General features: G+C 47.3%; 1 protein-coding gene across 4 annotated transcripts in view; it reads left to right on the forward strand.

Moving 5' to 3' along the window:
• The first annotated feature begins 1,849 nt into the window (after nucleotides 1–1,849).
• The window catches only part of fz (frizzled class receptor), a 126,329-nt gene continuing 113,945 nt past the window's right edge, over nucleotides 1,850–14,233 (forward strand). For all 4 annotated transcript variants that reach the window (XR_004469798.1, XM_001353652.4, XM_033381881.1 and 1 more), the window contains exon 1: nucleotides 1,850–2,996. Coding sequence is in view for 3 of the 4 variants with exons in the window: in XM_001353652.4 (XP_001353688.4) it covers nucleotides 2,316–2,996 (681 nt within the window). In the remaining variant the exon portion in view is untranslated. The remainder of the gene's footprint in view (nucleotides 2,997–14,233) is intronic.

Consider the following 14,233-nt stretch of genomic DNA (forward strand, 5'->3'; position numbering starts at 1 on the left):
AAAAGACAGAGATAGCGACACCGACAACGGCAACGGCAACGGCAGCGACGGAGACGGAGATTGGGACAGAGAAGAAAGAGCCTTTTTATGCGGCGCAACTTTGGCGCTTTTTATTAAACAAGCCGACGAAGTGTGGAGCGGGGGCCTGGCGGTGATGATGCTGAGGCGGGTGGTTGGGGGAACAGCATAAGGTGAAGGAGCATAGAATGAACATTGCCGGCTAAACCGGTAACACTTGTTTATCAGCGGCAGCCAACCCACACGACCGACAAAAGAGAGATAGAAGAAGAGAGAAAGACTGAGAGAGAGCAAAACCCGTATGTCAGTGGATTGAGCATGGAAATATGTTAAGCAGCGACTGAGTGAGAGGGAGATAGAGCCAGAGGATGATCAGTCAAAAGGGTTGCAGGTGACAAAGACAAAAGACAAAAGAGAGAAGCAGAGAGAGAGAAGCAAAGACTCCTCTAATGTCATCATTATTGTCAATATAACAAGTTTATTGACTGCCATCCCCCCGCCCCATGCACCCCTTGGGGTCATTAGAGAAATGCTTGGCATCGGCGAAGTTTGTCCCCCCCTTTTCTCGCGACCCCACACTCTCCGCGCTGCTAAGCTTAGATTAAACGCAAGTTAATGACTTAATTAAGTGCATGGCAAAAAAAACAAACAAATGAGAGCCGAAAGAAGAGATGGAACAGATAGATAAAGATAAATGATAGATATTGTCGCAGCAAATTGTGTATATTAACGCGTGCAAATATGCTCCGGCCGAAGAGAGTAGGAGATTGATGAGTGCGGGAGAGGGGGGCCTAATGTGTTTTAACGGTACCAGTGCAGGCAGAAATTAGCAGCATAGCGGAGAGGCAGAGGACAATAAGAACTGTAACGGCATCGGCTAATAGATAAAGGTTGAACGACATTTCCCTGAGAACACACACAGCAAATATCCCCAATTACCGCTATGGGGATACCCTCCAACCTCTGAGAATCTCCAAGAAGCCCATTGATAGCTGAATTTAAATTCGAATTAATTCCTTCAGCCCACATTGAACCATTTGTTGATATTTCTTTCGACTAATCAACAGGAGGGAGAGACTGCAAGTGAGAGAGAGAGAGACAGCAGCATCAACAGCAAGAGAGAATATAAAGAGAGCGAGCATCCAAAACAAATGTCCAAACAGACCGCGTTGCACTGAGAGCGGTTCAAATTCAAGGTCGCTGTTATATTTAGCAGCCAAAGAGAGCCTGTGTTATGTTCCACATGGCATTCGTACGGCTAACAGCGCTGGCATTTTCAGCAAGGGAGCCAGAGTCTTGTTAAGCTGTTCTGCTAAGTTCAAATATGTTAAGAAAGCAAACAAGAGCTTCGGTTAAGAGCAAGCAATGTTGGCACTGAAATTAAGAGAGTGGAGTAATAGCATGTTTACACTGCCGCGCGTTTTCTATCGATGTAGGAAAAGAAGCAATGCGAAGGATTTACTCTGCCAGAAGCAGGTTATTGTTTATTGAGATTAGTTGATATATGTGTTTAATAAAGAGGGAAGCAATCAAATTTTGAAAATCAATAAAAATATGGAGCACGACATATATATATTATAACCAGCCATTGCTCTGTGGAGTTTGTGGGCAGTGTTTCTACCTTTTTCAGACCTGCGTTCGACAATTATAAGCCACCATTAGACCCGTTTGCTTATCCCTTGTAACATAAAACAGCGTCTCCGCAAGACGCAAAGACGCAAGACGCAGCCGTGGTGGTGTGAACAGCCTATAAGAGAGGCCATAAGAGAGCGCGACCGGTTGTGAGAGCTCGAGCGCTCAATGCTCACTTTTGCGCTGCAGTGCCGAGCGTCACTGCTTCAATGCTACTTCATTTCGTCAATTCGTTTTCAACTTTTCCGAAGGCATGTTGTGTTTTTCCGTGTCACTCCGTGTCCAAGTCGCGCGCGCTTTTTGACGTAAAGTGCTCGAGAAATTCCGGAGTCGCGCCGCGTCGCGAATCAGTGATAAGAGAAACAAATATTAATATTAAATATTTACAGCAAGCAAAAAGCAAAGAAAGAAGGGAAAATAAAAATAAACTGAAATTAAGGGAAATATTTGTCGCGGGCAAACGATGGAAGAGTGCTAAGTGTTTGTATCCCAGATAAATACTACCCCTCCTCTCTGTAACGGTGATTTTTTTCGAGTGTCGCGAGTGTCAATATGTGCGAGATCTGAAGATAAAATAAAGAAAGATATAAGGAGAAAGAGCATAGCGAAAGCAGTCAAGAATTAACCTCTGAAAGCAGCAAATTGCAACCGCGAGAAACCCCAAAATGTGGCTAAAAATCCTCCTCCTAGTGCTCCCCACAATCATCCAGGGCGTCCAGCGGTACGACCAGACGCCCCTGGACGCCAGTCCCTACTACCGCAGTGGCGGCGGCCTGATGGGGCCCGACCTGAGCGGCACCTCCGCCACCTCCCTGGACGGCTTCCCGCACCACAACCGCTGCGAGGCGATCACCATTTCGATCTGCAAGAATATACCCTACAACATGACCATTATGCCCAATCTGATCGGACACACCAAGCAGGAGGAGGCCGGCCTGGAGGTCCACCAGTTCGCGCCGCTAGTCAAGATCGGCTGCAGCGACGACCTGCAGCTCTTCCTCTGCTCCCTGTACGTGCCCGTCTGCACCATCCTCGAGCGCCCGATCCCGCCCTGCCGCTCCCTCTGCGAGTCCGCGCGCGTCTGCGAGAAGCTGATGAAGACCTACAACTTCAACTGGCCGGAGAATCTCGAGTGCTCCAAGTTCCCCGTCCACGGGGGCGAGGACTTGTGCGTTGCCGAGAACACCACCTCCTCCACCCCGGCCCCCACCAGGAGCGCCCCCAAGGTGACCACCAGGAAGCATCAGCTAGGAGTCGAAATACCCCATCGCAACATTGGATTCGTCTGCCCCGTCCAGCTGAAGACGCCGCTGGGCATGGGCTACGAGCTGAAAGTCGGTGGAAAGGTGCGTTCCCAAATGATTATTCCTATAGGAATTGAATACAAAAATGCCCTAAGATATGTTTAGGAAAGTGTGTGTTTCAGATATTGGTACTGTACATTTCCCAAGGTTTTTTTGTACATATTTGCCTGTTGCTGCTATCGAAAGAACTGTAAGCAAATGTGTGAATGTCCGACGGGATTCTGAAAAGTTTTTAAGGCAGTGAAAATATACTGTATAGTTTACCCGATAGTTCCAGATAATCTTTGGTATGGTTGTAGATCGAATTTTCTTGGGATCGGATACCATTCGGATTGTTCCTGGAAGTTGATCGGTTACAGATATCGCCCCATCATATAGGTCAAATGTGTTGTGTTTTTTTATGTCTTCATCTGGGGTCTGTAGCAATTTGCTGGCAGGCAGGCGGGCAGGTCGGAGGAGAGCAGAATGCATATCCTGTTGCGTTGAGCAGTAAACAATTTCCAACCACCACCAGGAAAACCAGCAGGAGGTCCTGCCAAGACACAGAGCCATAGGACAGGCAGAGACAGAGATAGGGAGAGGGAGAGCGAGCGTGAGCGAGAAGGCATATGGTATTGAGGAGCCCGCATTCCGATTCCTACCTGCCCGTACCCGTACAGTAACTCATCGAAGAACAGCATTAACCAACGTCAGGTAGATCGCTTCTTTGGCTTCCCTCGAGGAAAGGTAAACCAGTTTTCTCAGTTTTCATCTTTTCTCTCTCGAGACAGAGACGGAGAGGGGAGAGAATAATTCTGTAATTTGTAATGCCTGGTTATGTAACCCACAAAAAAAAAAGAAGAAACCGAAAACCTAACAAGAACTGAAGAACATTTAATAATTTGAACTGAACGATGGGGTCAGGCCTGTTGCATTTTCACGTTCTTTAATTAATTTTCCAGCCATTCGCAGCTCATCAGCAACCAGCAAGCAGCAACATTTTTTTGAACATCGTTTGACTGATGATCAAATGTTTTTCCAATGTTTTTCTTTGGGATTTTGTCCGCTTTTCCTTCAGTCCTTGCCGCTTCCCTCTGGCATGTGTAAAGCGCATTAAATACTTTGTGGCAGGATAATTCACACTTTGCTGGGAGTCTGGTGTTTGGTATCTGGCGGATACATGTGTCTGTCTTAGCTACTTTAGCCATGCGATTCTGTTGCTTTTTTTTCCTCTCCCTTCATTGCTCTGTGTGCTCTCTCCCCGGGTGTGTGTGTGTCATCAGTAACACTCCATCTCCATCTCCATCTCTAGCCCCTTTCCATCATCCTTGCCAGACACCCTGGCAATCGTCGCAATCGCAATCGTAGTCCGTGCCTGAATGCCTTTCGAGTGCTGCGTGCGAAATTTAGCAGCTTGTTTTCCTCGCTTTCGATTGCATTTGGATTGCCCCCATATCATTATTGTCTGCTAATGATAATGCCACGGCGTGAGAGCGTGAATTAATGCTTATTGGATAGATAATGATCCCGATACACGGGAGGCAGCGGAGGGCCAAACGCGATACATCCCAGAGCATCCCTACTGGCTTTCCTTGTCCCTACAAGTTCAGCTTATTCACTTCCTCAAATCATTAGCCCTAGACCTCCTTTCAGGCCGGAACCCGCAGTTTAGGCCACGGCAATGCCCGATTGATGGGCTACATGTGTAGACACCCCTTCCGCAGGCCCCACCAAAAATAAATTAATCAACGAGCGCGAAAGGACACCGGCTCGAAGGGGGGGCGAGAGGCGGGGGCTTGTGTAAAACCATTAAAAGCCTCATTTGGGACGCTTTTGACGCATTTAGAGGACGGCTTTATCCCCATTTTGGGGATTATTTGTAGGCGCCCAAATTGATTCATTTCGGGGGCAGCCAGAGTGGATCCCTGGCTTCCACTTTTAATTGTGAACCGATTCCGTAATTGATTGCCCCCGCCCTTTGGAGGAGTAAAAGGATTGTGGTTTTCTGCCCTTTTAGGCCGCTTTGGGCCGCTTTGGGCCGCTTTGCCTATGATTATTATTTCAGCAAAGACTGAGACCATTTCTCAACTCGATTCAATTCAAATCAGAGTTGCCCTTCGGGCGCTCTGGCTCTCCGACTACCCGACGCCCACGCGCCATCCGACGGGGGTTTGGGTAATTGATTTCCGAAATTACATATTTCGCATGCGGCATTTTTGGTTGTTTGTGCAACATTTCACAGTTGCTGAGTGACTGCTTAATTTAGGCAAAAAGGTGCGGGACGGACGGCTGCGGGTCTGGGTTTGGGCCAACTTGAATAGAGTTAATATATAATGGATTTGGCATTCGACATTCGGCATTCGGTTGCTTGTTTCGTTTTCAATAATTCACAAATTCTGGCTAAATCAATGGTTATTTTTGGGATTATAATTAGCCAGTGTTTGGATAGCATTCAAATTAAGCGAATCAAAGTGAAGCCTCCAAAGGCTCAAAGGCTCCTCAAGCTGTTTATCCGTGGCCCATGGCTCAAGCACAAAAGATACAAAACATACGAGTAGATGTACATTCAGAGATACATTTATCACTGTCCAGGGCTGCGGCTGTTGCCGTAAAGTAATCCCCGGACTACCACTAGACTTTCAGGCGATGCTGCCATTGTCTCAAATCAACAACATCATCAGCGGCACTCATTCGTGGCAACAACTCACGAGCAAAGCCCACAGATAATCTCTCCCACTCCCACACCCACTCTCCCTTTCCCACTCTCTGGCTAACTTTCCCCTGTGTCCTCCTCATGGAATGGCCTTTAATGTCCTGTGTGTGTGTCTGTGTGTGCTCTCCACGCATTCAAACTATAATCCACTTTATATTTTACGCTCGAGCTGTTCAATTTATAACCAATAAACGTTAAGCCCAAGTCGATTATTTATTTATTTTTACACACACACACACACGGCTCTCAGGCTCCTCGCAACGAAAAGCGTTTTCAACTCAATTAATTTGCCGGTAACAAAAATCCTGCATAGTACTTCCGGCTACTTAAGCACAGAGACAAACAAAGACAGTCCCCCCCCCACTCAGCCCCCCGTAAAGCCATAAAAATTACCAGAAAATGGGAAAGCAATTTTTCCTATACGTGTCCTGGCCCTGGCTTGGGCCCTGGCTCTGAGCGATAAGAGCGCTTTGTTCTGCCGGACAACAATCCTTGTATAGCACATCCATTATAGACTAATATTGTAAGGATTAGAGATTGTTTCGTGCAGAGAATCATTATCTAACAACACACTGGCATTTACACTAGCCGCATGATTATCCCAGGCACTGTTGCAGGTGAAAACTGGCACTTCCTTAGCCCCATTTTGCGGGGCAAATACAATTTCTGAAATATGTATTTTTGATGGATGGATTGATAAGCCCCCTCCTCGGTCCCCATTGCTTCAGAGCTGGCAGTGGAAATGAAAATGGATTTGAAATTGCAATTGTTAGCGAAATGAAATGATAATGCCTGGCTTTGACATTTGCCTGACAGTTTTGGCCACTTAAATATGCCTAAATATTTAATTACTGGCAACCATTTAATGACAGTGCCGTGCCCGTCCACTCCGCATTGGCCATTTGCAAATTTAAAATTTTTGGCTTAATAACTCCGGCTAACCGCACCTCCATGGCCCCAGCCCACACAGACCAGCGCCGCCACCCCAACCCACCACAAAATACAACGCAAAAAATATTCGCAAAATACAGAATTCGATTGACACCTTTTGTGCATTTTAGCCTGGTCTTTTTGTGCATTTACTAAACAGCATGTTGCCTGTTGCCTGTTGCTGTCTGGCTTGGTGGGCGTTCGGCGGGCCGAGGGGGAGTGTGATATCCATTGAAAATGTAACAAGTTTCGGGTAACCTTGGTACCAAAAGTGTCCAGGTCGATGATGGATCTGGGCAGAGAGGCGTTTGGTTTGTTGCCAAAGAACATACGTTTTAACAGCCACAGATACAGATACAGATACTTATCTGTATCTTTAACTGTAGCATTGTGGCCCTTTCAGTCGATTTTCTCGTCTTCAAAGATAGATTTTCTGCCTCCAAGGAGTACAATTCGCAGAAGGCTCCAAGTCCGTCCGCTTATGGGATGTTTCGACGTATGTATATCCCTCAAAACTTGAGAAAAATCCCAGTAATGCTGCCATGCCTTCGAATATTTACTTTGGGTCATTCTTTGTGGAAATTCCCTAAGAAGAAAAATGGCTTTTGCTTTTTCTTTGGCTTTGGCTTTTTCTTTGGCTTTCCAAGATGTTTTCTGCCGAGTAATTCCCGCTTGTGTTGTGCAAACTGGAGCATAAAACTGAAACACATACTCGTAATATTCCCTTTTAATCAGAGAAACTAGCAGCACCCCTTGCCCCACCCACCCTTCAGATGTGTTCTATGCAGATGTTTTTGTTAGGCTCAGGCCACAGAATTCTTTCAATGAAGTGGCTTTCATTTGCACCCACGTGCCCCACTTTGCCGCACTCCACCCCCCCCGAAGCACATGGAATATTTGACACAATTAAAAACAAAAGCGAACTGTACAAACAAATGTCAACCTCAGACAGAGGCAGGATTCTTCTTGGCCCAATCTCAGACATAGGAATCCTTTTTTTTTGTGTTCTGTCTTCGGTCGTCGGTCGTCGGTCTTTGCTGTTGTTTGCTGTCTGTTTTGCTGTTTTGCATTGTTCTGTGAAGCGCTGCGCCATTTTGCGATGGCAAAAGGCATCTTACAGATACTTGAGATACACTCGGATACATTATGCAGACCATCCTTTGAGGCTCCACTCCCCACTCCCCACCATCCATCCATCCATCCATTCATCCATTCATTCATATGTAAGCCAGAGAGTAAGTCGGTCTCTGATGAATTTATAATGCCCATTGTCTGCCCGTGCCCAGACAATGGCAAACACTCACTCTCTCCATAACTTGTCGTTCTCCATCCACCCTACACTACACTACACAACACTACCCTGCCTATCCTGGCCATCCTGGCCAGAGTAGACACAATATTTGGGTCTCCACCGACTGACACACTAAGTGGGGCTCAGTTCGGCGGAGGTGGAGGAGGATTATGGGCCAATAAACTACGATATTTTATATGAAAAAGAATTGAAATCCTTGGGGCCACAAATTGTTGCTGTGCCTCGGCCTGGTCAGGTTAACACCTCGCCGTCGCGGATGGCCAAGACTTAATTAAAGAAGTCCGCCGTTGTCCGATGGCACGCAGGCGCAGGCCCAAAGTCCACAAATGGCAGGAATGGCTGCAAACGGGTTTCACAATGTGGCACCACCACCGAAAAGGCAAATCATAAATTGTCTGCCCCACCATCTGGGGGGCCGGGGGGGACTCCGGCTTGTCTGCGTGTCTCGTGTGTGTGTGTGTGTGTGGGTTCGGATCTGGTTTATATCTAAAAAAGCAGACAACAAGAAAGAAAACCAAAGGTTTATGGAGCATCCCAATTGACAAAAAAAAAAAAAACGCCAGCAGTTCTAAGCAGCTGCTGCCAGAAAAGCCATAAAGAATGAATGAATGGGTGAATGAGTGAATGGGTGAATGAGTGAATGAGTGAATGAATGTATGAAAATGAGATTCATTAGGGATCGGCTGGTGTTTCCAGGCCATAAAGATAATGTCCTTTGAGGAATGGCTGAAATAAATATCTTTTGGCGCACTAAAATGAATCCAGGAAATGCCTAATCCATAAAATTGCCATCAATATTAAGAGCCGTCTGTGAGGATCTCAGCAACTAATGAATCTTGATGGCCATGGAACCATGGACCACAGATTCTTTATTAAATATCGTTAGATCAGAGCTCTGCCATTTCTGTGTCTTCTTCGAACTTTGAAACATTTTCCAGTCATGAAATCCCGTCATAGCCTAATAGAGAAAGTTCTCTGCTGTCAGGCATTCAGGAAGAAAGAATCTCATCCGAGCAAAAGAAAAGAAAAAAAAAAATCATTCAATTAACGTTGGATCCGCCGCCGCCTCCAACGCGCATGCATGCCAGGCACGGGCTAGAGAGAGAGAGCTAGGGGCGGGGCGGGGGGCCAGAGATGAGATACGTAAACAGCCATTAGTTGGATATAATTTAGCGCTTTAGTTATGGCCATAATGCAGCTACTTAAACGCAACTCCAAACAGCAGGGAAGCAGTGTGGCACGAGGGGCAGCAGCAGCAGCAGCGAAGCTGGCGGATGCTTTACTCAAAAACGCTGACAGTGGCTATTAATTAAAGTGCAGGCACACACCACCACCACCACCATCACCAGCACCACCACCACCACCACGAGAGTGGAGTGGGCCTGGGTTGGTGGTGGTGGTGGGATCCAGACTCCAAATGGATAACGATCGGAGTCACGATGGGGGGAGAGTGGAAAATAGTTGTATGCAGTCCATAACAAGACGTTTGTAATCATCTTCAATCATAACACAGCAGACACGACAGACGGACAGACGGACAGACACGCATACAACACGAAAGAGTTACGAGTGCATCTGTGTGTCTCTCTGTGTGTCTCTGTTTGTGTGCCACTAATGAACCAACTTAAAATTGTCATAACTGTAAATCATCTAAGACTTATGGAGGGAACGGAACGAAACGGAACGGAACGGAACGCACATGTGGAGCAATCTTTTGTATGTGACCACAGACGTGGGCAGAGGGTAGGACCCATAAACAATGGTGGGGAGGGGGAAATCGGATCACAAGTACAGGGAATTTCGTATACCCTCACCGACTTTGAGGGCAGATTATTGGACTTCCCCCCAGCCAATATGCCTCAAGACAGAAACATCTTCGAGTCCCATTCAAGAGCCCAAAGATACAAGATGGATCGCTCTGGGTGGGGGGGATAACGATGATGCCGCATGATGGCCGACCAATCTGTGGGCAGTTGTGGACCATTGTGCCCCATTCGAGGGGGAGGGGGGTGGCTTTGACATGGCCGAATGTTCAGATCAATCATGCGACAACATTTGGTGGCTCCGATTTGATTGTCGCGTTAATTAGAATGAGAGGAGGAGGACGAGGAGCAATCCCCATGGACCATGGCAACGACCATTATCCCGATTGGGTCCCTTGCCCTCCCCCCATCAGTGCCGTGACGAATCACCATTCCCGGCATGATTTGTGATTTGTCTGGATTTATGTTTACTGCAAACTCGAATTGCGTTTGGCGGATCATTTCCACGTCTCGGCGGTGGCTCCTACCCGAAATCACATTTTCCTTTTTGACAAGTGGAAATTGTTTTTCCCGTTTTCATGTGTGTGCGTGTGTGTGTGTGTGTTTGTGTGTGTTGCTATCGAGATTTGCGTGACGCGTCACAAAACTTCGATTGTTCCCCTCGTGCAGGACGGCACACGACAGAACAGAACAGGACAGGGCAGGGCAGGGCAGGACAGGGCAGGTCTCTTTTGATTTATGTCGGGAGCCATAAAAACTAGTTCCCCCATTTGGTGGGCAGCCATCGGGGTGGGGGTGGGGGTGGGGGATGTCTCTGCTCACATTACAGTGAGAAATTTGGTGTAATTTGGCGCATGTTTTTGGCTAAACGCTTCTTATCAGGCAAATTGGATGATTGGATGGATGGTCCCAGTCCGCCAAGAGCTTTGCATGTTGAAGAATTTTTGGCGTGTGCGTCCCCCCAAATCGTGACCAAATTGTGTTAAGTTTATGTTCCCTTCTGTTTCTGTGTGCATGTTTCTTTCTGCCATCTATTCGCCGCTTGGATACGGTCTAAAGGGCTCACAGACACGATAGATTCATTGACTGAGTGGCTGAATAAGTCAAATGTTTTAGGGAAAAGGTTATTTATGGGCCAAGCGAAAGTTTTCTCGGTCGATGTGGGTCAAATTAGCTGGAACAAGTCAAAGTCGCCAAATGAATGGCTTCAACTATTTTTGGGGAAAGAAAAAGTGCACGCAAAAGCCAGATATTTCGTTTTTAGATGGTTTTAGGGTGCCCATAGACCACTGGAAGAGTTTCTCATAAGCGAACGGATCAAATATTCCCGCCTGCCGACACCCGGCTCACTCGCTTCGATTGTTCGGCTCGATGGCTTCGCTCGTACCCGCTTCGTTCGTGCCTGCTTCGCTCGTACCCGCGTCGTTCGTGCCCGCTCCCTATCTGGCGCAGATATGAGTAAGATATCGGACGACGAGGAGGACCCAGGAATAGATAAAACTTTAAAGATATGCGACTCAATGTTGGCCAATCTATAGCTCTTCGATGTATATATTTCTTTAATTGTTTTGCCCCACCTGTCCGCTCCGAGGCCTTACCGCCTGACACTCTATTTCCATATCCTGGGAACGGACAGTCCCAACTTTAATTGAATAACACGAACCAGAAGAGATGGTAGAACAAAGCTGTCGTAAAAATGGTACGTCCCAATCGGCAACTCAGTCCCAATCCCTGGGCCTACGATGGGAGGTGCGAGATGTCGATGGCGAGTGATATGTGAGACGCTCGAGGGGAGTGGAGTCTGCCTGTCCACCTGTCCATTCGGTCCCCCCAGACACGTGTCTCAAAGTAAAGTTTAATTTAATTAAAATTTCTGCATTCACTTGGAGGGGTAAAGGAGACGGACACGGAGACGGAGACGGACACGGAGACTGCAGATCATCTTCGGCACGCATGCCGGCCAAGGCAAACACAATCAGAGCAGCTGCACCACCTGCAGATACCGATGCCGATGCCGATGCAGATGGAGATGGAGATGCCGCTGCAGAATGGGGGCTTGGATTGAGGCTGCTGGTTCGAGCGTCTCTTTGGTGGAAGCGATAAAATACAATTTAAACTAGTCCACATTTGGACAGGGTCTATATATATATATATATATCCCGTATTTAACAACCTGGAAACACTATATACCCCGTCAACGAATGGCATACCCTCGAAAAAGTCCTTCAGTTTTCTAGGGCCATCCTCGTCCTCTGCTCCCCCCCCCCCCTGGCCGTTGCCGTTGCCGTTGAGCAAACAATCAAGCAGAATCTCGTTTTTCTTCGAGTGTTTGCTGCCACATTCTGGATATACATTCTACATACTCGTATACCATATTTTTGTGGTCAGTAGGCCCCCCCTTCCCCCGTCCCCCCGCCCCCATCCCGTGCTGGCCGTTGCCTGCTGCTTTGTTGGCCAGCTGTCAATGCTTCAAGTGAAAATTGCTGGCCATGTCAGGGAGCCGAAGTCCCTATATGGCAGGCTGGCATAACGCCTATGGCCATCGAACTATTACCAGAGCATTATTTTAATGCCGAGCAGCCGCACCAAACGGAGCCGTTAATAGCCCCCGACTGGGGTCGGGCTGCCACCACTATATGCGCTGTGCTGTGCTGTGCCACTTTTTGTGGCAAAGATTTACAATTAAAGTTGGCGATTAAATTGTTGCGATAGCCTTGCTTTGATTTGCAATATGCGTTGCATTGATTATATTATTTATAGAGTGAAAGCCGCAGCCGCAGACCCAGTGGCCAGGCCTCCAGTCGATGCATATCTAGAGACCATCGGCCGATCGATCCGATGACCACATTTATCCAAGGCACTCGCCTATGCAGTACCGAAGTGTAACTCTTGGCCAGCGCTTCGAGTGCGTAATTTATGGCCATTTCTGTGACTATGACTTTATCTTGAAAGGAAATTTGTTCGGCGCTGGGGCCATAGAGGCGATAAAACGATAAACGATAAATGTTTCTTGCGTCTCTGGTGTTTACGGTGTTTACGGTGTTGGCGTGTCAGAAATGGGCGGACTGGTAGGGCGGGGCGCACTGGGCGGTACTCTAAAAATGGCCACCGCCAAAATCAATTTGCCATGGCTAATACGGGTTAAATGCCATGATTTTGGCTTTTACAACTTCAACCGTTACTTAGCGCATTTATGTGCCGTTATAATGGCACAAAACGGTACAAAATATGCTCGCTACCCGAATTCAATTGAAGCTAAATTAAATTCAAATTGCCGCCCTAATGGCACCGAATTATTAGGAGTTTGTTCCCCCCCTTTTTTCCCCTCATTTCTTTTAATGTGGTTCTGCACTTCCTTGGAGGTGTTTCGGTGCGTTGATTTTATTGCCGTACTCGTTTACGGCCAATCAATAAAGGGAGAACCATTGAAGGTTCTATATCCCAGTCACAGAAGAGACACACTATCCGGGAAATCACAGCCGTTTTCGATCCTCCTTCGGATCAGCCCGAATCCCTCAAAGCTGAAGACGAGCACAGCGCAAATTATTGTATTGCTTGCTCACTCACTCTGCCTTAAATTCAAATGGCAAGTGAGCGAGAAAAAAAAACCGAAATTATTTTTAAATTTAATTTAGACAACTAATGAATAAAATGGATCTTTCGTGTGATTTGGGCTTTACTTTTCGGCAGCTTTTCGACTCAGGGTTGCCTGGAAATTGATTTTAGGTAATTTTCCTGTAGCTTCCTGTCTTTTGGGGTTTTGGGGAATACAATAATATTGGATGCCTTACCTCGGGGAGTACTGGAAGTACAAGATTGAACAGGAAACCGTTTGCTGCAATGCCTGTCAACAATTAACCTTTCAGTGCATTGAATTCTTGGGTATATTTAAAGCTACACTTTTGCCTTGGCACCCAGATTAGGTACACTTAAGCACTCACTTGGGACGAGGCTAGGCCCACTCCACTCCGTGCTGCAAGCTCCAATCTACTCCACTCCAGTCCAAGCAGTAGTCCCACCGAAAAACCAACCCCATCATTTATAACTGTCATCAGTTTTTGTGGCCCCAAACACACAGCAACAAGAACAACAAAATACGGTAACTGGAAAGAGCAACAACTAATGTTTAAGCCATCAGCAGCGGTGTGGCCGAAAGGAGGAGCAGGAGGAGGAGGAGGAGGAGGCCTCTGAGGCAATTGCCACTCCACTGCCACTTGGGCACTTTTACGCGGTCCGATCCCCGCCAGCCCCTGCCGCCACTGCCCCGCCGCTAGACAAACAAATTATGGTTACTGTCAATAGACGTGCATTTCGAAGCCAGACAACAGGAGAACGAGTCAAACAAGAAAGAGACCCGGCCCGGAACAGGGCCAAGAAGAGATGCACCCACAGTGGCGGCAGTTGGACGTTTGACTGATGCCACAGCATGAGGCAAGCAGAAGTGGAAGAAACGAATTTAGCTGCACTTTTTCTTGGCCATTCTTGCTCTCTCTCTCTCTCTCTCTCTCTCTTTCCCTCTCTCTTTCTGTTTGACAAACTGTGAAAATCGCCGTCGGGCAGTTTGGGCCAAAAACCGAAGCCA

Source organism: Drosophila pseudoobscura, chromosome X (assembly GCF_009870125.1).
Source record: "Drosophila pseudoobscura strain MV-25-SWS-2005 chromosome X, UCI_Dpse_MV25, whole genome shotgun sequence".
NCBI lineage: Eukaryota > Metazoa > Arthropoda > Insecta > Diptera > Drosophilidae > Drosophila > Drosophila pseudoobscura.